This window comes from Rhamphochromis sp. 'chilingali', assembly GCF_963969265.1.
Source record: "Rhamphochromis sp. 'chilingali' genome assembly, chromosome: 10".
NCBI lineage: Eukaryota > Metazoa > Chordata > Actinopteri > Cichliformes > Cichlidae > Rhamphochromis > Rhamphochromis sp. 'chilingali'.
In genome coordinates, this window is record NC_137937.1 from 1,242,310 (window position 1) to 1,268,804 (window position 26,495).

At 42.4% G+C, this 26,495-nt stretch overlaps 1 protein-coding gene across 4 annotated transcripts in view; it reads left to right on the plus strand.

The window, feature by feature from the left end:
• apba1a (amyloid beta (A4) precursor protein-binding, family A, member 1a) overlaps positions 1-26,495 on the plus strand; it is a 230,211-nt gene that overhangs the window by 167,118 nt on the left and 36,598 nt on the right. For 3 of the 4 annotated variants that reach the window (XM_080894921.1, XM_080894920.1, XM_080894923.1), the window contains exons 2-6: positions 342-494; positions 4,008-5,624; positions 14,681-14,779; positions 14,861-14,900; positions 18,541-18,686. In XM_080894921.1, the coding sequence (XP_080751047.1) occupies positions 4,086-5,624; positions 14,681-14,779; positions 14,861-14,900; positions 18,541-18,686 (1,824 nt within the window). In that variant the 5' untranslated portion in view covers positions 342-494; positions 4,008-4,085. Of the gene's footprint in view, positions 1-341; positions 847-4,007; positions 5,625-14,680; positions 14,780-14,860; positions 14,901-18,540; positions 18,687-26,495 lie in introns of all 4 variants that reach the window. The other variant, XM_080894922.1, reaches the window with a different exon arrangement.

Below are 26,495 nucleotides of genomic sequence, written 5' to 3' on the forward strand. Positions count from 1 at the left end.
TATATATATATATATATATATATATATATATATATATATATATATATATATATATATATATATATATACATAATATATATATATATATATATATATATATATATATTATAATATATATATATATATATATATATATTATAATATATTATATTTATATTTATTATATTATATTATATATATTTATATTTATTATAATATTTATTATAATATATTATGTATATATTTATATATTTTTCATATATACATTTTATATTGACCGGTGTGACTATATGAAGCTTTTTCACCCAGACATTGTTCTCTTTTAAAAACGCATAAACTTCGTTATTTGTTGTGCTTTATAGTAACGTGACGGTGGCGGTGAGCGGAAGGAGGTGCTGAACGGCTGCGGAGCACGCGCGCGCACACACGCACGCACCGCTACAGGGAAGATGGAGGACGATGTGGCCGCAGCGCAGAGGACCTGCATCCTTTAGCAACATCACTCCTGTGAGCAGGTTCGTGTTCAGGACCGGGCTGTTCGCTGTAGGCCTGACCCACCGGGATGCGGACAAAGCAAACGTCTCCGGGCTGGGCTGTTGTTCTCATCATCATCATCATCATTATTGTTGTTGTTATTGTTGTTCTGTGGAGCTTCGCTACGCGGTCTGTTCACTGAGGAGTGGTTCGACGGAAAACTGCGCTCCGTAGATGAAACGTCAAACCAGGATTCAGAGTGAAGGAAAATGGCAGTGTCTTTGTGAGGCTGTGTCGGACCCACGCAGAGCGGACATGAATAAATCGGCACATAGAGGCCCTGTTGTCTCCAGGTGCAGAGCCACGGCGGGGCTAACCAGTCCATCCAGCTCGGTGCGACGGGTAGATGGTTCTCGAGGTTTCTTATTGCGTGCTTCATTCAAAGCAGGACTTCAGCTGAGCTTTTGTAAAAGCAGAAGCTGAAATCAAACAGATGTTTTGCTGATGTAGTTGTTGACAGGAAAGCTGCTGGTTGTGCAGAAAATTCAGAAAACCTGGATGAAATTGGAAAATGTGGGTAGTTTTGCTTCATTCCTGGTGAAGGTGACTTCTACCAAACATAGGAACGACTACTGTAGTGTTTTGGACAAAGATAAAGTGATGCTGGAAACATTAAAGTACAATAGTCCCACACATGGAGCCACGTGTGCGTGGCTGTCTGTGCGTGAGGAGGAAATCTGAGGCCAGCTCCGGGTGGCTCATGTTCCCAAACACAAATCTCATAACAAATAAGACACAGTGTCAAATCTTTATGTAAGAAAAAAGTGCCCACAGGACTGCACCGCTGAGATCAGTGCTTCTAATCCTGTAACAGTGCGTACAGGCGCTTGTAGTTTGAAGTGTTTTCTGTGTCATTTTGTCAGTCGCTCACATTGCTGAGGAGGGATTTCAGCTTACTCTTTTTCACACTGTTGTTTCAGTTTGTTGAGCTTTGCAGTCATTTGTTTATGCACACATGGCATTGATCTGAAATCTGGACGTAGGCCTGTTGCAACACTTGATTCTTTTTCTTTTCAGATATTCTGTTGCAGATTTTGCTGGTGTCTCAGCATCTTTGGCCCAAACTTTAGCTGCTGAATAGACGATCTCCTATCTGATCATACTTTGGTATTCAGTGAGTGAATCATATTCAATCATCACCCCTCCTCCTCCGTGCTCGACAGCTGCTATGAGGTTTTTGTAGCTGTTTTTTGGTTTGTCCAGATACAACTTTGCACACCTAAACCTGCCATGTTCTTAGAGAGGAAAAGCTTTGCCATGGCAACCGTTCCAAATAAGACAGACAAGTTCAGTCTTTGTGATCGTACTGTGGTGAACTTTAGCATTTAACATGCTAACAGAGGTCTCTTTATACTTTATCTAAGTATCTTTGAAAACACATTTTTAAAATGTAGATCATCGTCCTTAAAGAACAGAGGAAAAGGCTCACAGAGGCCACTGTACATCTTTAAAATACAAACACTGCTGATTATTAGATCTGCCATAAATGTAATCAGAAAATAAACATACAGTATCTGTGTTTGTCCACCCGAGTTATACGTGTTCGTTTCAGCGTTCATGAAGACAAGAAATTAAAAACTAATATTTAACATAAGCAACGTAACAAGCAGACCAAATGTATAATGAAACCTCTACAGAGCTCATTAAGTCCTGTGTATATGTGTTTTTATAGCTGGGTTACCAGAAGGGTGAGCCAAGAGGGGGATGGAAAAGAAATGAATAAATAAATAGTAAATAAAATGGAAATTTTCCCATTACAGGAATCTGGAACTAACCATCCACGAGTATGGGGCTGGGGCAATGCTGGGATGCCAGCAGTGTTATCGTGAGAAACCATTTCCAGATCTTTTTTAATCCATTTCCAACAGTATAGTGGTTTCTTGGGGTTGTTCCAGACAGGAGTGCATATGAAAGCTACTGAAGGAGTGTTGGTGAAATTTCCACCCGGCTGTGGATCATCTTGTTAATGATTTCAAACAAGGATGCTGTTTGATGGCCTGAGCAGGAATGCTGAAACTGAAAAGTCTTTACAAACTCTAAGAATGTATTTTTGCTTCTGTATAGTTTTATTCATGCGTTCCTTTTTTAAAATATTGGGATTTTGACTACATGGACACTGGTAAGTGCGTACACTGTGGAAGTTACTCATTTATACTTTTAAGTAATGATGTTCAGTTCGGCCAGGCTTATGTCTCAGTGGGTAACGTGACAGGTAGTCACAGTATTACAATTTCAAACTTAGGAAAATACTCTTTAAAAGAGTTTTCGTTACCATGGGGAAGATTTAGAGTGGCTTCTCTTATATTTAAAATAACCACACTGTGGAGGGACAAGCGTCTGTTTTTATGCGTACTTTCGTTACCAACAACGACGGTAAAACCATCGTGTGGCTCCACCCTCCGCTTGTTTATTTTCCTCGTAAACTTTCACAATAAAGCTCAAGATCCCATTGAGACTTTTCAAAATAAACGGAAATGATCGACATTATTCTGTAACATCAAATTTCTGAATATGCATCAAACAGATGACCTCCAATAAAAACACGAGGTAAATGGCACTCACAGACGACTCCCAGCTGAAAACACTTCACATAAGTCGAGTTGCCTGAGATTCACTGAATTTACAGAAAATAAACTATTTTGAGATTTATATCGTTATGGGGATTAGAAATGTCATATATGAGATTGTGGTCATATCGCACAGGCCTACCAGTGGCTACAGAACTTCTTGTGCTTTTCTGTTTGTGGTGTTGGATTCTTTTCAGCATACTTTGGGCTCCGTGACAAGATTACCAGAGGAAAAGAGGGGGGAGGGGCTTCCTCGTACCACGTCATTGTTGTAGAAAAGATGTTCACTCACTTTGGCTCTGATATTTCTGAAACAAAGGTTTAAAAGATACCGAGCTGTGGTAGGACATACAATGTGCTTTTACTCACGTCGCACCTTTTTAGTTTAAGTGGCTTAATTATATTTATATTATGTAATTATTATAATTTTATATAATTAGAGATTGTTTTTATTCTATTGGATTTTAAGGCTCTTTGATGAAAGTGGTATTGATAGAACACATGCTTACTGTTACAGGAGAACATTTTGACAGCTAATATTTGCAGCATAGCTCCTTTTAGTTCCTTCAAACTGTTTCAGGTACTTGGGCAGAAACAGCCAAAGCAAAGAGTCCCAAACAGACTAAGGTATGGTTACCTGTTAGATGGGGCGCTATTCAATCCTTCTCTTTCAGAGATAAGCAGATACCCACACAGAGTATTGGTCTGTACAGATTCAAGAGAGAAAAGTGAAAACTGAAGTTTTAACACGTGTTGGCTTAATAAAAGTGTGAATCTTTAGCTTGTCAGTTACTGTTTTTGCCTGTTAACCATGCAAGTCCTCGCCGTATCACTTCCAGCGAGAACGTAGGAGCAGACACATATTTTGCTCATGTTGTTACATTTTTGTTTACTCACATTTTCTTTCTTTCTGTTTACCCATTGCAGTCGTTTCCAGCAGCCTTCGCTCTGTTGATGATGGATTCCTAAGCCGTTCTCTGACACCACTTTACCAACCCGACAGCCATGAACCCCCAAAAGACAGAGTTTGTTCAGGACGTTATGGAGGCGATGGATGGTCCTTCTCGCCATCAACACCACCCCAGCCTGTCCCATAACCACAGCAACCAGGACAAGCGCTACAGATGCTGTGAGACTTCAGCTGGTGTCACAACAGAAATGGCCAGTGGTGCAAATGCTGAAAGCCGAGTTGGGATGCTACAGCACCACAAGCCACAGGAGGAGCAAGACGCGGAGCTGCAACATGGAGATCAGTCTTCTAAGCCCCACGAGATCCAGCCCATTCCCCGACCTGCTGTGACACGTTACCGCAGACAGGGCGACAGTGAGGCCCGGCTCAGAACTCAACAACAGAGGAACAGGATGAAGCAGCAGAGGGAGGCGGAGAGAGCGCAACAGGAAAGGGAGCAGCACGCTAAGATGACCAAGGAAGCTGAAGGTGAGAGGGAGGATTCTATGCTGGCCCGCTCAGCAAGTACTGAGAGCGGCTTTCACACCCATACTGACCGTGCAGAGGGAGACGATATCCCAGTGATGATGTCTCTGGAGCCTGAGGCCCAGCGAGAGTCCGAGGATGATGCAAACAGCTACAGCCTCCCGCTGCGGCCCGAGGCAGAAGAGTACACTGAAAGTGCAGAGGCTGAACAGCAGCATCTCCATTCACATCCTAACTATGCTCTTCAGTTCCTGATGCTGCCGCGTGAATCCTTACTTAATATCCAGAATTCCCAAAGAGAAGATAAAGCAGAGGAGACACTGAATGGTGGCTACTCTAACTGTGTCTACACCCAATCCTACAGCCAATCGGGGGCGAGAACCTGTGTCTCATCCAGTCAGGACTTGGAAAGTTTAGATGCTGGACTTGAAGCGTACTCTGAGCCATATGACACGTATTCGCTCTCTGAGCATGTGTATGAGGAAATATGTGACGCTCCAACCTCAGTGTCAACTTCTGCAAGTGTGGCAAACGATAGAGAGTCTCGACAGCAGGCGGCGACCGGCTTGCAGCTGTTGCAGAGCGGGGCGGGAAAAGGCGATTACCATCAGCAGGAGGCCGTGGGCTCCCGTCTGCGGCACTACGATGAACGTTCAGATGGTGAGTCGGACAGTCCAGAAAAGGAGGCAGAGTTTGCTCCGTATCCTCGTGTCGACAGCTGCGACCAAGAAGACGATACTGATAACAGTGTTAACGGGGCTAAAAAAGGCTCACAAAGCTTTGATCCTGCTGCAAAAGATTCCACAGACAAAGAAGAAAAACGCCAACCGGACAAATTCTCTCACAAAAGCAACAAGACTGCCAGTCGAGGGAAGTCGGCCAAGCAGCAGGCTGAGACTCCTGTGAAGGAGCCAGTGAGGAACAGTGTGGAGAAGAGGGATGCTATATCTTTAGCCATCAAAGACATTAAGGAGGCCATAGAGGAGGTGAAGAATAGAACAGTCAGATCTCCTTACACACCTGATGAGCCAAAGGAACCCGTTTGGGTAATGAGGCAGGACTTAAGCCCCACTGCTGAATGTGACCTGCCGACATCACTCGGGGCCGATGTAAGTACAAAAGCTCTGACTGTTATTCATCAAGTTATATATTGTCCAGTATTAACTGTTCTTTGGATGTGAATGAAACTCGAGCATCAGGAACAAACAGAGTTGATTTGCCTTTTACGTTCAACATGTCCAATCTCACTTTCTTTGACCAATCCTTGCTGATGAGATGACAATGTGCCGATCAGTGGTGCGTTTGGGTAGTCCGGGTCTCTCACTGAGCGTGCTCCTGTGACCGGCCAGCACGTCATGGAGTGGGTGGGAGGTGTTGTCCAGCATCGTCCTTATGTTGGACAACACGCGCCTCTGTGGCACCACCCTAAAGACGTCCATCCCCATAACATTACTGGCTGTGGCCATTTGCGAGCCTCAACCTGCTGCCCCAGCATGTAACCGCATCGAGGAAACTAATGCACAAAACGATGATAAAATTTAATTCAGTTTTATTTATACAGCACCAAATCACAACAACAGTCGCCTCAAGGCGCTTTATATTGTAATGTAGACCTTACAATAATGCAACAGTCATATGACCCCCTATGAGCAGCACTTTGGCGACAGTGGGAAGGAGAAACTCCCTTTTAACAGGAAGAAACCTCCAGCAGGCTCAGGGAGGGGCGGGGCCATCTGCTGACAATTTTATCAAAGAATAAAAACAAGATGAAAAAATATTCTGGAGAGACGAGATCCAATCAAAACGAATTAAGTTGTGTAGAAAAGTGGTAGAAAGCTGCATCCCATTCTCCCTGTTCCCTCCCCGGGGGAGCGCCGTAGACACGGGGACACATTCCACATTTGAAGGGAAACCAGAAGCTTTTTAAATGAGCAAAACTCACCAGTAAAATCACAGCAAGCCTTAAACTTCATGTTTTAGTCAAGCTTCAGTTTTATTCACAGCACGAGTTACCTGGAGGTGCTTTAGATTTAGTCTTCTACACTCTGATGATCATTTAAATGTTCAAATTATGACTCTGAATCACAACTTTGGCTAATAAACATGAAATGATGTAAACAGTTTTATGGTTAAATCTTTATAGTCAATGACATAAACACAAAAGCTATGATATAAAACATGTGTGCATGGCTCTAACGGGTGAGAATAGGGCAGAGTCCCTGTTTTAGATGTGTCATTGCATAATGACTTTTATGCTAAGGTGAAAATATTCTGAAAGTGTCAGCTGCTGATTGAAATGAATTGAACGGCCACATGTTTAGTTTGGAGCAAATAAGCCCCACGAGCTCCAAAGATAGAAGCAATGATTTTGTGAGCTTTAAACAATTTGTAATCAAATGTTGGTGATGGTGGACGAGCGCTCCAGTACTGAGGGAATTGTTTCCCTGTCGGACATCCTTCAGGCACTGGTGCTCAGTCAGTCAGTAAGGAGGAGGTGGGTGTAGGGCTGAGTGGAGCCAGGCTGAAGGCCCCAGAAACCCCTGAAACACCAATAAAGAGCTAGACTGCTGAGTGGACTCCTGCACTGAAGAGTGAGGCTTGTTCCTGAATTTCTTCTTTGTTTATTAACACTGATCAGCTGCAACATTAACTCCACTCATTTGGGAAGTAAATAGTGAGTGCAGTGTGTTGTACTAGATTCTGTTAAAACGAGAAATCATCACAGATAAAGTGTTTGGACTTTTTTGCACGTTATCGCTGTGCAGGGTGTAATTCAGAGAAGCTTGAGAAACGTGTGGTCATCGTGCCATGCATGCCTGTCCTTTAATCAGACCGTGCAGTGCAGGCTTGGGTAGTGTTGAGACTGGTTCACAGCTGCAGGAAAAAAGTGCCAAAGATGCTCAGTGAGTCGTGTTAAGATGACTGGTGGCTATAGCCATCTAACAACCACCCCACACTTAACTGCAGACCAGCCAAAGGTCCTCAGGAACAGTTCGGTAAACAGCTTCCAAACTTCCCAGATCCCAGTCTACTCAGTGACCCAGTCCACCAGGGCTCTGCCCTCATTGTATGATGCCAGATAGAACAGGACACCCAAGGGTGCTGTCTCCATTCTGCAGTGCACTGCAGCTGTTTTGGTTGTGTGACAGAGACCTGCTGACAGCATTGGGTCGGTGGTTCTTGTGTTGCGGTTGATTCCAGTTAACGCAGGTAAACCTTATTACGTCTCTCTCTGTGGAAAGTGTGGAAAGGTCCACAGAAAGAGACGGTAATAAGGTTTATCTGCGTTCTAGTTGGTTTGGCTTGAGTTTCAGGTCGTGCAGTTACAATCATGCTGCTGTCGTCACACGTTTGATGCCAGCGTTAAGGGATGCAAATTACTCTGTTTGGTAGCAAAACTAGACATCACCCGATGCCGTTAAAGAACGCGATGGCCAGTGCCGATGTAGACTCAGTGTCCGATGTTTACTGGGGCCTTTATTTTCATGTACTGTACCGGGTCAACGTGTACTGCAAATGTGCAGGCAAGCGAAACTACACTGTTTTTACTGTTTCTATTTGTCTGGCTGCAGAAAAATAAAGAGACACTGAAGCAGTTTTACATAGAAAAACAGGAAGTCCAAAGGAAGAAGGAGGTGAGGGCAGCAGTGAGGAGGGTGATGGCTCAGGGATTCCCATGATGCATTGTTTCTCCTTCTGTCCCCTTTTTCACTCACCACGTGTTCATACATCAATCTGCATTTAATTCTGAGTTATTATTAATCTCTGGCTCTCGTCCACAGCATGTCTTTAGTCCCGTCTCCCTCCCCTCAGCCTGGTTCTGCTGGAGGTTTCTTCCTGTTCAAAGGGAGTTTTTCATTCCCACTTTTGCCAAAGGGCTTGATCTTTATTACTGTAGGGTCTTTACCTTACAACATCAAAGGCTTAGAGGTGACTGTTGTCATTTGGTGCTACATAAAGAAAATCAAATTGAATTGAGTTAGTGAGGCGGTGGGCCCGAGTGTGAGTCCAGGACCAAGTGTGTCCAAATGAATTAAAGAACTCATTCATTCATTACAAATTGGAAATATCCCATTTATTTAATATTTATTAATTTATTAATTTATTTATTAATTTATTAATAATTATTTAATATCATTTAATAATGACATGTATATTAAATAGAAATTAATTTGATTTGATTTGATCCTTTTAATAAATTGTGTATTTAGTTCCAATTTCCGTAATTATTTCATGGTTCCTGTGTTCGTGTCATCCTCACCCATCAAACACTGACGGAGTCAAAACCTTTTCTTTGTTTTGTTTTTTACCCAAACTGTAAGTCACGTCTTCAAATACCACGGTTTCTTTGAATACACTTTTTAAATATTCAGTTTGGTGTAATCTTCAAATATCTGGTTGATCTGGAGCCCGTTTGCCAAAGTGTGCCTGTGTTTTTGGAGATGTCCGTTCCCACTAGTGTAACAGCCGCCTTACTGCTGACCCTCACCACTTAAACCAGAGACATGTGACCTAGTGTGTTGTTGCTGTTCGTAGATATACAAAAGACTGATGTGTGTCCTGCCCAGATATAATGAAAAAGATCTATTTTTTAAAAATATATTTATTTATTCCTCTGTTTTCTAAACATGAGCTCTCTGTTATAAATTTCTAATAAGTCTATTAGAATAAAATCAGATTAACTTTTGATTTGTGTGTGTGTGTGTGTGTATACACGCATAATCTTGTTATTAACAGAGATGATGTTGGTGGTTTTAATCATGTAGTCGTCTCACTGTAAAGCTTAATTTTACAAGATGCTGTGTAAAATTAATTAATATGAATTAATATTAACTGACTTTGGTCCTGATAAAATATTATCAGATCTGGACAGGATCTGGTCGGCTGTGTACAAACACACTCTTGACTTCCGTGTGTGTGTTTTGCAGTATCCCAAACATTAGATACATACTGGTTCAGAGTGATGCTCGATAAACCAGTTCATGCGTCGGGTCTAAAATCTCCTGAAACCCTGCAGTTGATCTAAATGTGACAGCGCTGACACAGCGTCTGTAATAGTGCAAACAAAGACCACTTGGCAGCCGTCCTCCTCAGCCACGCTTTTATGGCAGAACAAATCAAACATGGGTCACAAGACTTTGGACTTTCATTGACTGAACCCGTGTTTTGATATCGTTTGTTTTTTTCACACGAGCACTTGTAGTTTTATGAAGAATTCGAGCACAGAGAATTTATACTTGTATAACTACGCATGTGACGAATAAAGAACCTTGAACCTTGAAATGACTCCCACATCTCAGAGGTGCAGGAGTGCCCATGTGGGGGGGGGGGGGGGGGGGGGGGGGTCAGATCTCTGTGTGTGTCCTGTGTTCAACTGGAGAGAGAAAGTGATTTTAAGTTTTTGGTCATTATTATTCTATAAATGCATTGATTGCCAATATTTACATATGGCGTACTGACAGTACTCTGATCTTTTACAGCACTTAAAACTCCTCATGTTTTGGTAGATAAGCATCTGAGGTTGGTTAAATATCAGGCAGGAGAAAAAGGAAGAGGGTGGTGTAACAGAGCAGCATGCTAGGAAACAAGTGAGATGGAGGAAGAGGATCTGGAAGAAGAAGAAGATGCAGCTGTATTGCTAATGGCGATGAATCCAAACAGGATTTTTATCCTACATAAAACTATCAGGTATAGTGATGGTGTTCTCTGCTTCTGCCATTCCTGTTGAAATGATTTATTTATCGTGGGTTAGAGTGAGAAAGGTAAGACTGGCTAAATAATTCAGTGTGGATCGAGTTGCAGCGTGACCACAGCTGTTTCCTATGTAGATAAAGTCAATGTTTGATCGCACTAATGTTTTAAATGTCACTTTTTCAAATATCCACAACAACAGTTATGTTGGAATACATTTTGGTGACTGGCACGAACACGATGTCCTTACTGATCCACGTAGATACACTCGCAGTGTTGATCCCATGGTGAATCCTGATATCCCGGTGAAACCCGAGCGCCTGTCGGGTCTGTCTGATAGAGCTGTGCATGTACCCACACGACGACACTCTACAGGCTCGTTCATCTGTGGAACTTCACCAGAATTAGTTCTTTTATTGAAAGTCATGGAAAATTTTTGGATGTATCAGGAAGAAAAGTTTGAGGAGGAACAAGCAAAGGAGAAACATCCAACTCTCCGACATGATCAGGATGAGGTATGTTTGGTGGAATAATCTAAGAGTATTTCTGATGGAAAGATTTGTGTTTTCTGCGAACACATGCAGGACGTGAGAGCATTAATGTTCGTTCTAACAGTGTTTTCCTCCAATACTTTCACAGGTATTGAGTGTTTAACAAAAATGTACTGATTCAAAATGTTAGTGAACACAGACCCAGCAAGCATCCTGCAAAAACTAAAAGAGGATTGAACACCAGATAAAGTTGTTTTAACAGTGTTCAGATTTAAAAGTCAAATCTTTGGAAGAAGAAAGACACAGATTTAAGATTTTTAGGCATCTGTAGGTGAATATTTCCTAAATGAAACTAATGTGCACTACTGTGAAAAGCATTTGTATCCTTCCTGATTTGTTACTTTTTTGCTTAATTGTATGATTTAAATGTTTCAAATCATCAAACAAATGTTAATATTAGTCAAAGTGGTGATTTATTCTGCTGATCAAACCTACCTGTGCCTGTGTGAAAAACAAATGTTCTAATACAAACCCAATGCCACCCCCTCCACAAATGCTTGTCTCACAAAAATACCTGAACATTTTGCCGAGAGAGATTTTGGTGATCCAGTTATTCTCAACAACCCTGCAGTGTGGCTGAATTTAAACTAATTTATGTTGCTAGGTTTAAGGGAATTCAACAGTTTTCCCTTAAAAAATAAAATCCTCATTTAAAAATTACATTTTGCATTTATTGTGTTATTTGTTTGATGATCTAAAGCTTGAAGTGTGACAAATATGCAAAAAATCATGAATGAGGCAAATCACTGTAGGTGTGAATAAACAAGAAGACTAAACAAATGAATCTGTTAAACTCAATAAGATATTGTGTGATTTTAAAACTAACTGAAATGTAAAAATATGCAGAAGTTACACAGAATAATCATTTTACATAATGTTGCGTTGCCACCGAGACGCCAGCATGACCAGCTCCACTGCCATGATAAATGCCGTAACTCCAATTCCCAGGTGCTGCCAGGCGGTGGTGCTGTTCTCAGCTGTCAGAGTTCTGTATAAATGCATATCATATCCAAATATACTGGAGTTTTAAGTTTGCGTTTGGTCCTGAATAAAGAAGACGGTGGTGAGTGAGTATTCGTTGTAACAGTTTCACTGTCACTGCTCACAGCGACATCTACAGTTTGCACTTCACTCCAGATCAGACCAGAAGTAATCAGTAATTAGTAACTGATTACTTTTTTCAAGTAACTTGACCAACACTGGGAATGATCACTCCATTCAGCCAGACTGAGTGTACGGGATCCATAGACCTGAGCTAGCGGACCAGCAGAAGATGAGCAGCCTATGGAAGGCAGTCCTGCTGTGGACTATGAATGCTGCTCTGTCCCAGAACTTTCTGGCCTTGACGAGGCAGCAACTGAAAACATTTAGTTAAAAGAAAAAACAGAAGCATTAAGATAAAAGATGCAGGAACTCAAAATTCAGTCGGATTTGCTGGATCCGATGATAGCGTTAGAGTCGACTCAGTGTCAGCCAGTACACCCGAGCTAGCGAGAGACGTTACACAGTTTAACCCAGCTCACCTGTAATATTACTCTGTGATGTGTGACCATCACTTTATGTCAGGGGTGTCAAACTCAAATACACAGTGGGCCAAAATTCAAAACTGGAACAAAGTCGCGGGCTAACATTAATATTTATTGGAAAAAAAATCTTCCTCCAGATATAAGAATGAATCTTTTCTTATGGACTCAAACAAGTTTTGCTGAAAAACTGAATATGGAACAGCAAAGCTTAATACTAAACAATATATATATTAGCTGTATAATACCAGTAGGCCAGCTCTGATAGTAATGTGGTATGGCTTCGCGGGCCAAATATAACTAGGCTGCGGGCCAAATTTGGCCCGCGGGCCAGAGTTTGACACCTATGGTTTATGTGTTTCGGGGGCAGTTTGAGCAGTCTCTCCACCACCTCGTTCACACATCAAGAAAAACTGCTGAGAAGGAACAAACTGTATCTGCTGTCCATGCAACACACATGGTTTGCAGCTTTTCTTACTGCATAATTATTATTTGTGCATTAACATTTTTGAAAAGAAACTACGTGTCAAAAGATATGAATTCTACATTCAACTTTTTACTGCAATTTTGAACTACACAAAATGTCATATCTGTGTCTATTTTTTTATTTTTTATTACTTACATTTTGTTAGTTTTTTATAAACTTCTTGTCCGAGTGTCTCTTTTATCCTGATCAGAGGCCGTCATTGCGCCTCCATGATGAGCTCTTGTATGTTTCTATGAATAAGAAACGAACAACTGAAGGGTTTTGAAGATGTACATGAAGTGTGCATTTAATTCTAATGGATTCTATTATTATTTTTATTTTTTTATTTAATGAATACTGTTAACCTGCTTCAATGTGAATTCTGAACCTGCATTGTTTTAATTTCCTGTGAATCACTTTAAGTTTTGGGTTTTCTTCTGCCGATACTCTTTGATGGTAATACCAACACAGATCCCCTGACAGTTAAAATGAAGGTTCGACTACCTATCCCTGACTTTCAGCAACCAACACTAACTGCTGACATTTGAACGATCAGCCAGAGAAAAAGAAAATGTATTAACTGATTATCTTTAAAACCTAAGGAAGAAATAATCCACACATACTAACTGTGAGAATAAAAAAGGTGGTGAAGAAAAAATACTGAGATTTAATGATGATTTCATGAAGTGCTCAGAGACTCCATGACTGAAAATATTCCTGGACTATATGCTGTCTCTCGCTCTCTTCTCTGTCCCCTCACACCCAATCAGTAGTGTCAGATGATTGTTGAGCCTGGTTTCATCCTGTTTCTGCTGTAACAAAACTAATTTCCCACGTGTGGGTAGGGATGGGTATCGTTTAGGTTTGATCCGATACCGGTGCCAAATCGGTACTTTTGAAACTGTGCCGGTGCTTAAAGAATGGAGAACACAAAATTGGTCCAAAAACCTCATGTTCAGCTGTTTTTTTGTAAAAAGATAACAATGTTAGCCTTTTCTGCAGCTATGGGGCATATATGGTATCACTCTATCAAACAAGAAGACAGCCGCATGTAGCTATGATGGTGTTTGCTAGTTCACCTTACATGCATTAATGTAATAACGTGGTTAGCCTACTCAACGTAAATTACACACGAACAACATGAAGCTACTCACACAGAGAAGAACGGCTGCTGCTGCATCATCATCCTCATCATTTCTGCTACACTGGCAGGGCTAGGGGCCAGGACGCTCCTCTTCGGGTTTTTGGGAGATGTTGCTAACTCCGGGTTCGATAACAGGCACCACACCCGCAGTAGATGTGCTCGGTGTGAGGTCTCGCAGCAAGCTATCAAATACGGGGCATTTAAAAAAACGCTATGCGTCGCCAGGTGTTTCATCAGATTTGAGGTGTTACCTCCTTTGACAGTATCACAGTATCAGCTTAAAGCACTTGTTGCTGCTGAGTTTGCATCTTTTGCTGTGAAGTACAGCCAGACTTTGACCGCATTGCCTTGGGCATTTTTAATCTGTAGCTCTGCTCTAAAAGAACGTACGTACCTGGCCCCGCCTACTATCCTCGGAAACGTAAAATGATTGGCTAGAATCTAAAGTGTATCACAGCTCAGGAAAAAAAAGCACCGAAATGTGCGCTGCTTTTCGGTCTGGTTACTACCGTTTATGTCAGAACACCGGTACCCATCCCTACGTGTGGGACTAATAAAGGTTATCTTATCTTATCTTATCTTAAAAGGGAGTTTTTCTTTCCCACTTCCAAATTCTTGCTCATAGGGGTTGTGTGACTGGTCAGATTTCTTTATTAAACTGTAGGCTCTTTACCTTACAAAGTTAGCACTGTAAATAAGACTGAATTGAATGTTGTTCTACGTAGTAAGAAATCACAGATCTGCATTAAAATGTGTTTGTTATTGTGCTTGTTTTCATTCTCTTTTGCAGTCGCCTGGTTCAGCGTCACCTTCTCCACCAGGAGCAGAGTCCTCCAGTCAGCACCTGCTACAGCACGACAGCTTTGAAACCTCTCCCACCAGTAAAGAGGTGAGGTCAACACTGGATTACTCGTTCAGTAGTCAACTCACACAGTTAACAATTAACATACTTTTGTCTTTTCATTTACAGTCCAGGAGAAGCCTTGCATCCTTTCCCACATATGTGGAAGGTGAGTTTCAAATTGCCCCACAACTCCATGATATGAGATCATTTCATATGTCAGTCATTAATGGCCCAGACTAAGCCTGATCTATGGGAATATGACCACAGATACAAAGAAACTGATCTTTCTCTGAGGGACTCTCCTTCAGTGTTAGGGTGAGGAGCTCAGTTGTAAGCTATTCCAGCTGGGCATGTCCTACTGGGAGGAGCCCCCAGCGTAGACCCAGGACATGCTGGACAGATGTGCTGGTAACAGCTCAGTGTTTGGAGTAAGAGGGAGGTCTTCTTAGGCTGTTGCCTCAGCGACCTGACTTCAGATAAGCAGAAGAAAATGTCTGCATTATTTATTGTGTTGTTTAGCTTTTATTGAAGTGGTTGTCATGAATTTTCCACGACATAATGCACAGTGCACCACACTTTTCAGTTGTGATTTATTCGTTTTTTAAATTATTTAAATGATTTTGTTATTTTGTTGTACTTTAGTAATACGTGAACATCTTCTGTAGTAACATGCCATATTGAACGCCTGCACAGTTAAGCAGCATCATTCATCACTGAAGAATGCGATTCATGGTTTGAAATGCCTTCATTCGTTTTTGATATTGTCCATTAAATGGTTCTTACATTTAACTCAATATCTGAGTGTTTCTTAGTTTAGACTAGTTGGTTAGTTTTTAGTTCTTTCTGCCTCCCCTCCTCAGCACCAGCGTCACCCTGTGTGACACACGGCCCGATGTTGAGCCACTCTGTCGTTCCTGCTCTGATCTTCACACAGATCAACTGGAGCAAAATTCAGCCATTATACTCATTTCAACACAACAACACATTTTCCCGTATGTATGCTGCATATACATTTGCACGCTGTAGCTCAGTCACACATGAATATCATGCGTCTTCATAATTCCAGCCTGACGTCTCAGTTACACAGGAACACTTTCACAATCACAGTGCACTCTGTATTATTTCCTTTTTAAATCATACACGTTAAAGTCACAGAGTCTCACATCTGTCTTTTACTCCCACACACAGAGAGCCAAGAACACATCATAACTCAAACTGCATTGTATTATTCATCATATTGATCCGTTTATTCGTGACTATACTTTGATTAGAATCAAGCTTGATTAACTATTAAATAACATGCAGATAAACTCTGTTTTAACATGACATCAGTTTAACCAAAAACCTGGATGTTAAGTGCTTTGATTCCACTTTTGGGCAAAGATGAGTCAAACTCTTCGATACCACAGGGGAAAAGACCAAAAGTTAAAATGCTTTGTTTTCCAGTTTTTAATAAAAATTACAACAATACTGTCACAAATAATTTGTATTAGGTGTGAAAGTGAGAGAACCCAAAGTGCAGGACAAGTCCAAAGATTTCAAAAGTCGGTAAAACAAAGGATAAAATACTCCAGGATGGTGCATCAGTGTGTGAAGAGGCATCTCTGGGAAGACTCTGGTGGCTGAAAACTTGTAGAAGATCCCTATTTTCAGATTCCTGTCCATTTCTAACACACACTTCAATAACAGTGTCATCCAAGTATTTCTGGATGTGGCAGGATTACAAATTGTACTTAAAGTCTTAAAGTGTATACAAGGCGAAAAGGAATTTTCAAGGACGTCCTTGAAAAATTAAAAACATAACTCTCATATATTCAATTAAATGTATTTATAAAGCACCAAATCACAGCAACAGTCGCCTCAAGGCTGTATTATTGTAATAATTGGGGGCGCGGTATGAAAAGAAAAAAGAACTCTTAGACACTGCTGGCATAACGGACGTGTTTTTGACGGGGCGCCCACACAAACGCAAAGCAGGAGATGAAGCATCGCCAACTATGTTTCCAAACCAACTTCCTTCCACACCAAAGACTAGAAAATGTGGTGAAGCAAATCTTCCCTTTGGCTTCACCTGCACAAGTGCCGAGGTAGGTCTCCCTGCAGGGTTGGGTTTCCCTGTGAGCAGCGCTGGGCTGTTTAAATCACGGACAAACAGGATCCCACATTCTTGATCTTTAGTTCACAAACACTTGTTGTAATGACTAACTACTCCTGACATGTTGGAGATGTTTGCTCTTTATACAGTAAAGTTACAGTGAGATACAAATAACATCAGGCTGATCCTGCCACGATTTGTTCAAATCACAGACAAACAGGATCCCACAGCTGTTTATGTTTTTGAACACATTTTGCACAGAGAGGCATTTTTTGAAAAATGTATTGATATCAATGTTGAACATTATTACACAGGAAAAAACAACTACATGTAAAATAATCACAGCGTGACGCCTCTGCCTTTGTAATGGAGGGACAGTAACTGCGTGTAAAACCTGCAGACAGTCAGATTAACAGCATTTCGTCTCTATCTCCATTCTGCAGTTCATCTCATGTAAACAATAACGTGGCCACAGCGTGATGTGAATAAAGGCACATACCTTTGACGTTGCGTGATGAACTCTGTATTCCTCGTCCACACGTAAACGCAAAAAAGGGTTTTAAAAAAGCTCAGTTTTCGGTGATTCGAAACGCCGTCTACGTGGACGAAACAGCTGCGTGTTCAAAAATACCCGTGTAGGTGCGGACGTAGCGTAAGAGAGTTAGTAGTTTATTTTCTTACCACCTGTAATTTATTGCAGTTTACTTGTATTTGCTTAATTGTTTACTAAATGTTTGAGGTGTGAAATAAACCACAATGGAGCAAAATATGTGTGTGGTTGGAGGATGTGTTTGCGTGGTGGTGGTGGTGGGGGGGGGGGTGAACATTTTTCTTGTAAAACAAAGGGGGGCCCAGCAAAAACAGTGTGGAGCCACTGGTCTGCCACGTACCGACAGAGCAGAGCAGCTACATGAACTCTGCTCCCACAGAGGTCGATGATGTTGTTACATTTTGGAAACATGGATACTGTTGCAGTGATGAGAAAACAAATACACCCAATCAGTCTCTGTTCTCTACCACAACATTTAGCAGCAATGACTTTAAATATTTTTTCTGTATGACTTTACGACACGGTTACATCATTGTGGATCTTTAGTTCATTGTAGCTTGCTGGCATTTGCTTGTGAACAGTTCTTGAGTTGAGGTCAGGACTTTGCCCGGCCTATAGCAGCACCTTTTCTTTATCAGCCGTTCGCTGACCCCGCTTTGGCCAAGCATCAGCTATTGGACAGATCGTTTCCCGTCTGATTTCAATATACAGAGGAGTTCATGGATGACTTAGTGACTGCAAGCTGCGTAGTTCCTATGGCTACAAATCCCAATCACCACTGTGGCTGGCAGTTAGTGACTTTATGCACTGATATGCTGTGTGTGGTTTTGCTAGATGTGACCAAACATTTCCACTTTGGTTTGTTCAGCTCTGACTGCTTCAGAGCCCCAAACTGTCAGAAGTTCTAATTTTAATGATGGGGTTACACTTGCTGTTGATCATTTAATCACGTGCGCGTCATTATCATCATCTTGCTGTACCCTGTTCATTCCTATGGAAGCAGTAAGGGTGCTTAATGTTTCCTCAGGACTTTAATCCTATAAAAAGTCAAACTCAGCCTGAGGAGAAGCTGTTCCTATCTGAAGGAAAATCACTTATGTATAGCCTTTATGCGTTTTTGTGTATGTGTGTATCATGTAGTGACTCTGTGTCATACTCCAGTTCCAGGTCCCTGTGACCCAGATGACCTAATTGATGGAATCATCTTTGCAGCCAACTATCTTGGCTCCACTCAGCTGCTGTCAGATAAGACACCATCGAAGAACATCCGAATGATGCAGGCACAGGAAGCTGTCAGTCGGATTAAGGTAAAACACACATAGTTCAGGCTCAGACACACTGTAGTGTGAAGTTGTCTGCACAGAGTCCCAGACTCAGTAATTCAGTGTCTGTGTATACAAACCAGCCAAAACATCAAAACCACGAGTAACATTGTATCGACCTCGCTCCAGAACAGCTCTGACGACTTGCAGCATTGTGTATTTATAGTTCAAAACTTCAGCATGAGAAAAAAATTTATTTCCTACGTGCAGAATTTACTGCGTCCACTTTCCAGGAGCACAAAGAAGGCACCGTGCACATGAAAGTGTTGCATCGCAAGCATTGCAGCAGCTCCAAACCCCTGCATGCAACTCTTTACTCTCAAAGTCCGGTTTGTGCAAATCAAATGACTTTTGACTGTTTGAAGGGCAGAGTTGTTTATTTACAAACATTCACAGTGTTCATAGAGAGACCAGCAACAATAACATCCAGCAGTGGGGAAAATATCATTCCCTGTTTTGATAAACAGTGAAATATTTTTATAATTTATCTGTATTTGAAAAAACAAAAAATCCCTATGAAAGCTGATCAGTAATTTATTGTTTGGGCTCCGTGATTTAAAACTATGTTCTAATAACACAAGACCCAACATGAATCTGGGCAGCACCGAGCATGATGATGCAGTGTTGACTGAAGCCTGTGTCTGGGTGCATGCTCAATGTTTCAGGTAAGTAGATCCCAAAACCTTGATTCTGTTCATCTGGACCTTTGGGTCCTGTTGATGGGTAACCAGGAGGACCCAAACTGCATTAAATCAGGCTTCTTAGACAGCCGATGGCTGGACCCACAACACGCACTATTTTGAAAAGTAAAATATATAATCTGCCTTCATAAGTTCCAGTATTAAGCATCGTAACTGCTTTATAATAATAAAGCTTTAACTTAAACACCTCCCTGACAGCCTTATGGGAATTAAAAAATAACTTATCCCATGTAAACTGATACCTGTTTGGATCAGAACATATAGAAAATACCACCTTTTCTGTCAGGGCATAGGAAGGGGATAACAAAAACCTAGAACATGTTCTTTAAGATGAAAACTTTACTTCAGTTCAAGAACTTATATCAAATTATGGAATCACAACAGGAAATGTCTTAAATATCAGAATCTGAAATCTGTCATACAGAAAAGATTTAAGCCCAAATAACTGAATCTGTGCAGATTCTGTGACCTCCGGGGGTCCAGAGCCAGCTGAGGTCAGCAACTCAAGTCAGGGGAAGCCCTGGGGAAAATCAGTCTCCCAGACTCGAAGCCAACATTAACTGTATGTGTTATTATATCCCTGGGCTCTGAAGGAGCAGGAGAAACTCCTCTACAATCCATGGAGCCAGAAAATGTGGCCTCGGGAGAAATTGATGATTTCTAACTTTATCAATCCGGAGTTAGCAGACAGTTTATAGACTCAGGAATGACTGACACACGGTTATTAAGTCCCGGCTCAGAAGGAACACAGTCTTTTTGATTCACCACATCTGGAGATGACTGCCCATGGCATGGACATCGCTTCCACCGAGAAGGAGGGGCTGGAGAGGCAGGGGAAACTGATGGTGATGTGGAGAAGTTCTGATGTGGCTGCGCCCCAGTGCTTTATAAAAAGCCTGTGCTGGTGTGTAAACAGTCATTATCACTCACCACTTGAAATTGCTCAGCAAGCGAGGGGTGACGGCAGCGTGAAGGCTGTTTTCTCCGGAAAGAGGGAGGATCCTGCGAATCGCCTGATTCGTCCTCCTGCAGGCTGGGCAGGTGAGCGGTTGCAGTTGGGGGGTGGAGATGCAGTGTATTAAGAAGAAAGTCCTGTATAAGCAGGTGAAGAGAATTCAGTAGCCAGGGGAGACCAGAAACCAGTCGCTGTAGCCGGCTAGCTAGAGCGCAACGATACTCCTCCTCAGGAAAATCCAGCCACTGGTTGCATAGCTGATCCACGTCTGATCCAGCTCTTCAGACGGCGCGAGTGCTGCTGGGTCCATTGTGTGGTTGCGTCGTTCTGTCATGAAACGGCTGTGGCAGGCAGGATGTAGGACCCAAAATGCAGGACACACTGTCCACAGACAGAGGAATAAACTCAAGGAGGCTGCTTTATTGCAGTGGCAAAACATGCACAAAAAATACTTGCAAAACCAAAAACTAGGAACTGGGAACTAAATGCAAAACACTGCAAAACCAAGAAACTAGGGCCGGCGATCTCAGGGGGAACCACACACAGCATGAGGGGACGATGCGACACTGACTGAGAGAAACACACAGCTAAAACACACAGAGGGATGACGAGGGAACGGGACACAGGAGGAGAGCACAGCTGGGAGTAATCACACACAATAAGACCAGGGGAAGCCAAACTAGACACACTGACATGAGACACAGACTTACAAAGTAAAACAGGAAACACAAGACATAGACGCAGACAGCTGACAGGGGAGACAGAGCAACCATGGAACACAGTGGGAAAGAGGACTCGAATGCAGGCATTTACTGGAGTTGTGAGGGAGGTTTATTGCAAAAGGCAAACACAAGAAGTTCACAGACAGTTTCCAGGAGACAAACACAGATGGACCAGTAACGAGCACATGAAATACACACAGAGGGACACTGGGAAATCACACACAGCTGTGAGACACAGCTGGACCTGATTAACCTGACGACACAGAGGAAACACTAACACCAGGGACCAACAGGGGGAGCACCAGCCCAGAATCCCAGAACCAGAACACAAATCATCCCAAAGCTAGAACATGAGTCCACAAATGATAATAATAATGATAATAATAATAATAATAATACACCAAACCCCAAATCACTGCGTCCACAGACTCAGGGCGAGAATACAAAGAACACTAACACAGAAACCAAAAGACTAGAAATGATAAATACTGACAAAATCAAAGTTCAGTAATAATGCAAAACTCAAACTGACTGACCCAGGACTGTGACGGTATGAGTGTTAGAGCTAAAAACATTTGTAGTTTTCAGTTGGGTTATGCTTTAAAGAAACTGATCAACTTTAAACCAATGGGGAATAAGCAAATGCTGAGTGCATGCAGTTAAAACCACTCTGCAGGTGAGAGAATGAATTTTATAACTGCTAGAAGTTGATTTGGTCAAACAGGCTTAAATAATATTACCACACATGACTGATTGAATGATTGGGCTGCTGAAATAAATGGGCTGATTAGTCTGAGAATGTGAGCTCGTTAACAGGGACTGTCAGTATGATCTGAAATATATGGAGTCTGGATTTAGTGCTAACAAAAGAAAATTTCAGCTAAAAGTAAGATGATTGCAAAACAGCAAGAGATAAGAGGTTCGTCATAGCCGAGTGCTCGGGGTAAAATGAAGGGACTGCAACAACTCGTCCCCATTCCCTTCATTTTACCCTTGACATCTTAAACTGGACTTTACCTTTCTGATTCTTCGACACTTGTGCGAATATTAAAGACACAAACGGGAGAAATTTGCGTGCTGTTGCTGAAGCAGGCTATCGCCTGCTCCCGGTGGCAAAACTGGCTGATGGGAGCATGTTAAGGTTTGCAGATGAGAGAATGGAAACAAGCTCCTGTGCAACTGCCCAGCGCTAAAGCCAGAGCTAGATTGCCCTTGCTGACAAGAGAACTGCTTTTGCTGTGGCTTTTATATGAGTGTTTCCAGGACGGTGATGATGGCAGGACTGTAGATTAGGCTGCAAGCATTTGAAGTGATTGATAAGCAACTAATAGCATGGATGTGACAAAGACATGGACATGACTGCACAAAGACATCTGCAAAGGAGAATGACAGACGTGCAGTAAGATTTAACCTCGGCTCCCCGCTCTATGTCAAGTGATGGGGGTACGTGGCGGGGTGTGGTTTATGGCTCGACTGCAGGGGAGGGGTTGAGCAGCGGGTTCGGGGTGTGGTGTCAGGGGAGGCTGATCTCCATCATCTCATCATGTCTCCACTGTTTGAGTTGGGTGCTGGGATCTTACAGGGAGAAGAGTGGACAGAGCAAGTGACGGAGTGTGAGCCCGCCAAAGTGGCTCAAGAGCTGCTCGACTACTGGTGCACACAAAAGGCACTATAAATAAAGCACTGTGGGCTGTGGAAGTTCACACTACATGAGGTGTATTATTTACTATCAGTGTTGGGAAGGTTACTTTTAAAATGTATTCCATTACAGAATACAGAATACATGCCCCAAAATGTATTCTGTAACGTATTCTGTTACGTTACTCAATGACAGTAACGTATTCTGAATACTTTGGATTACTTAATATATTATCGTGCTTTTTACAACAACGTGAATGTACTATTGCTGTGTGATTTATTACTATTACTGAAGGTCCGCGACTCCGAACTGTAGTAAAGGGACCTCTGACTAATACGGTGGGGTCCCTGTCGGCTCGTAGCCGAAAAATAGCTTTACTTTGTTGTGGTTCAAAAATATTGGAGATGGACACCAGAGGAAAAACCCACAATAACAACACTGGTCCGGTCGGGTTGAGTCAAACGATGATTTAATGATCACACACGTGGGAGATGGACACTGTATGCAGACAGTCTCAGATCTCATCTCAAAAAACACATCTCCATAGTTTTATGAAATCAGGGTATTAAAACGCCCCCTCATGCGTAGTGACAGGTGTAATACAATCAATGTTGACAATTTTATTTAACACAAAGAATAACATTGTCTCCTTCCCGAGGGCAGACGCTAACTGCCCCCCTTCTCCTGGAACCGTCTGTACCCTGCTGAGACACAACATGGCAACTACAAGGACTCTTTCATTTATTAAGACCATCAGTGTGTATTGCTCTAAATCAAGTATATAATATTAAATGGATATTGCTGGATCAGCTACTTCTACTTAAAACATATTAAAGCATGACTAAGCACAAAATCACCAAGAATGACATCTTATAAGTGCTGTGTAAGCGCGTGCGGCCTTCCAAGCTCAAAGCCTTTGCCCTCCATAGATCAGCCAGACTCGCGCTGGCTGTAGCTTTTAACCTTTAATTACCTTGAGCACAACTCTAGAATGAGCAACAAACTGCAATGTGTATGGAATGATCATGGTTACATCTGCAATGGAAAATCATGTTATTATTCTGATACCTGTAAGAAAGATCAAATTAAAGTTATCACCATCACTGTAATGCAAAGAATAATATAAGATCAAGAACTTCAATTTATGCTTAATGCAAAGCTGGTTATATACTTCTAAGGAACTAATAATGACATATTAAAATATTAAATGATAATGAGAAAAACATCCCCTCCTTATTCTACAATTCCCTCTGTTGACCTCTGGAGAATCCAGAGGTCACAAACAGTTGTGTCCCTCCTTGGCCTACACATTCAACTCCACATGCATCATTGGCATCATGGACATTGGAGTAATAACTCCAGGGTCCACTGCCCTCACAGACATACTTTTGAACATTCTTCTGGCACAAGGGATGAGACAACAACAAATAACCATAATACCCACCACAATAGACAAAGAAAACATGACCGAAGCGATGACCCCCTTCCACCGTCCGAACACTGAGGTCAGCCAGCCTTCTAACGGATTACCAACACCGGAGTGATCATGCATAGCTACAGAAAGGCTCTTCAGGCCCTCCAGAGCCTTGGTTACAGACCCATCTGGAGCAGTATTGTTTGGAATAAAGGTGCAACACTGGTCAGCAAACATAGCACACACGCCCCCCTTTTCCGCTAACAACATGTCAAGGGCCATTCTATTCTGCACTCCCATTAACGAGGTCGGACCCACCTGCTCCGCTAGCCCCTCCAATCCGTCTCTGGTCAGGTTAGAGAGCCTCAGTACATTGTAATGAACATAATTAATCCTATCTACATTCTTGTTTGGAGTCACTGGAAAGAAAGCAGAAATTATTGGAATATTTTCAAACCCGGCTGCTATTTGGTCAACAAGTTTAAATTCATTTGGAACCCCCCTGGGCACTCCAATGGAGTCGATCCAGGTGGGGGAATTCATTCTAGGGTCATAAACATTTGTGTCTTGTATTCCTCTCTTTCTCAAAATGTGTCTTTTGCGCTTGGCTGCCAAAGTGCGCGTATTGTGTGAGGGAATTGATTTTACCTTATTTCCGATTAGCATAAGTGGCGCTCCTAGTCTCACCATCGCGCATGTCCCCACGCTCCCAAGAGGAACACGCACCAGTAGAGTCCTGTGCCCGCAATAGTAATACAGCCCGCTCCTAGCCCAAGTCCCAATTAGGGTGGCTGCATCACTCACATTGTTGGTGGTCCTCCCAATCTGGGTGACCGAACACCAACTGGGGTCAATTTCCCCCAACCGATATTTAACTTTATCTGTGGTAAACTTAAAGCACGTATAATTATCTTTCCGGGGCATAAACGGCCCTACTTGCGTGAGCTTGCCAATAGGGGGAAATAGACTGGACAACACAGTGCAGTTCCCCATATTCACAGCTCCTCTAGTTATTTGCAACATACAATTATAGCCCCACTGATCCTCTGGATGCAGAGGTGCAGGCTCTATAAATAAACGCGGCCTTGCTGAAGCGCAGGCTACACAATTAGCCACTTTTTGTTCTCTAGCATTTTGGGCTATCCAGTCCAGCCAGATGTTACTGTCACTGAACCCGGTAGCGCGTTCAATCAAATCCTGAGGTTTCAGGGTGGTGTAGTCCACCGACACTACTCGCCTCTCCCTTGGTTCGTGCTCCTCTGGTATAGCTTCCGATGACCCGCTCCCCTCCTGCCCTGTAAAAGATGCAACAGAGCTGGTGGGAGTAGAAATCACACGAGTTGTTATGTCTTCTCTACCTGACGGTACGCGATTAGTTTTTTCTAGGAAATTAACTTTAATTAACCCTTTTGGATCAACCCCCGCTATTTCCACCCCCAAAATTAAATACATAGATTGTTTGCGATGCCAATTCCCCAATGATAAAGTTAACGCGTTTCCAGAGGGGCTAAAATCCCTCTGTAGTTTAAGCCCGTTTTCTGATCCTGATTCTAACGGTTCCCAATTTTGCCCAGTGTAACCCCTTACCTGGTCCCAATTACGGCACCAGCTGTCATATGGACGATTTCCCCTCTCACAGTGCGTACTCACTGAATAATCCCAACAGACCCACACATTGTATCCCCTCCAAGCACTGCCGACGTCCCTGCAATTAACAACATCACACAGATCAAACGTAAAGGAAGTTGTGGAGCCAATAACATAATCTAATTCTAAACCACCATATGTGCTGAGACACTCATCCTTTTTACCAGAGACCTCGCGCTTCGCTCTTGCCCGCAACCTTAAATCACTATGGACCACGCGTGATGTACTTGGTGTATCAAACAACGCCGGACTGGCATGGCCTCCGTGCTCAGACTGGTTTCCCGGGTCGGTCTGCAACAAACAAATCAAAAAACAAATAGCCATGATTAGCAACATAGTTAACATCAAACTCAAAATAATTTTAAACATTGTGATGGCTTTTGAGACTCTTCTTTCATCACCAGTGTCTAATTGTTGTGATGGCATGGTGGTATGTGAATGTTATGGTGTAGTAAAAAGTTCAAAGCCCTTTATCAGAGCCTCTCTCTTGTTTTAGGTGTTCAGTGTGGTACCGCTCCTTTTCGTTGGCGCGGCGATCTCCTCCTTGGCTGCTCTTCTTTCTTCGACCTTCCGGGTAGACTACCGGTCGGTCCGTTGCACAGGTGTGAGGGATTATTTTGCCGCTCAATTTCACCTGCGTCGGGTTGAGATTGATCCTTCCTCACCAAGCCCTCATGCGCAGCTGCGCACTGCGTCCAGTGATACCAGGTGTCGCC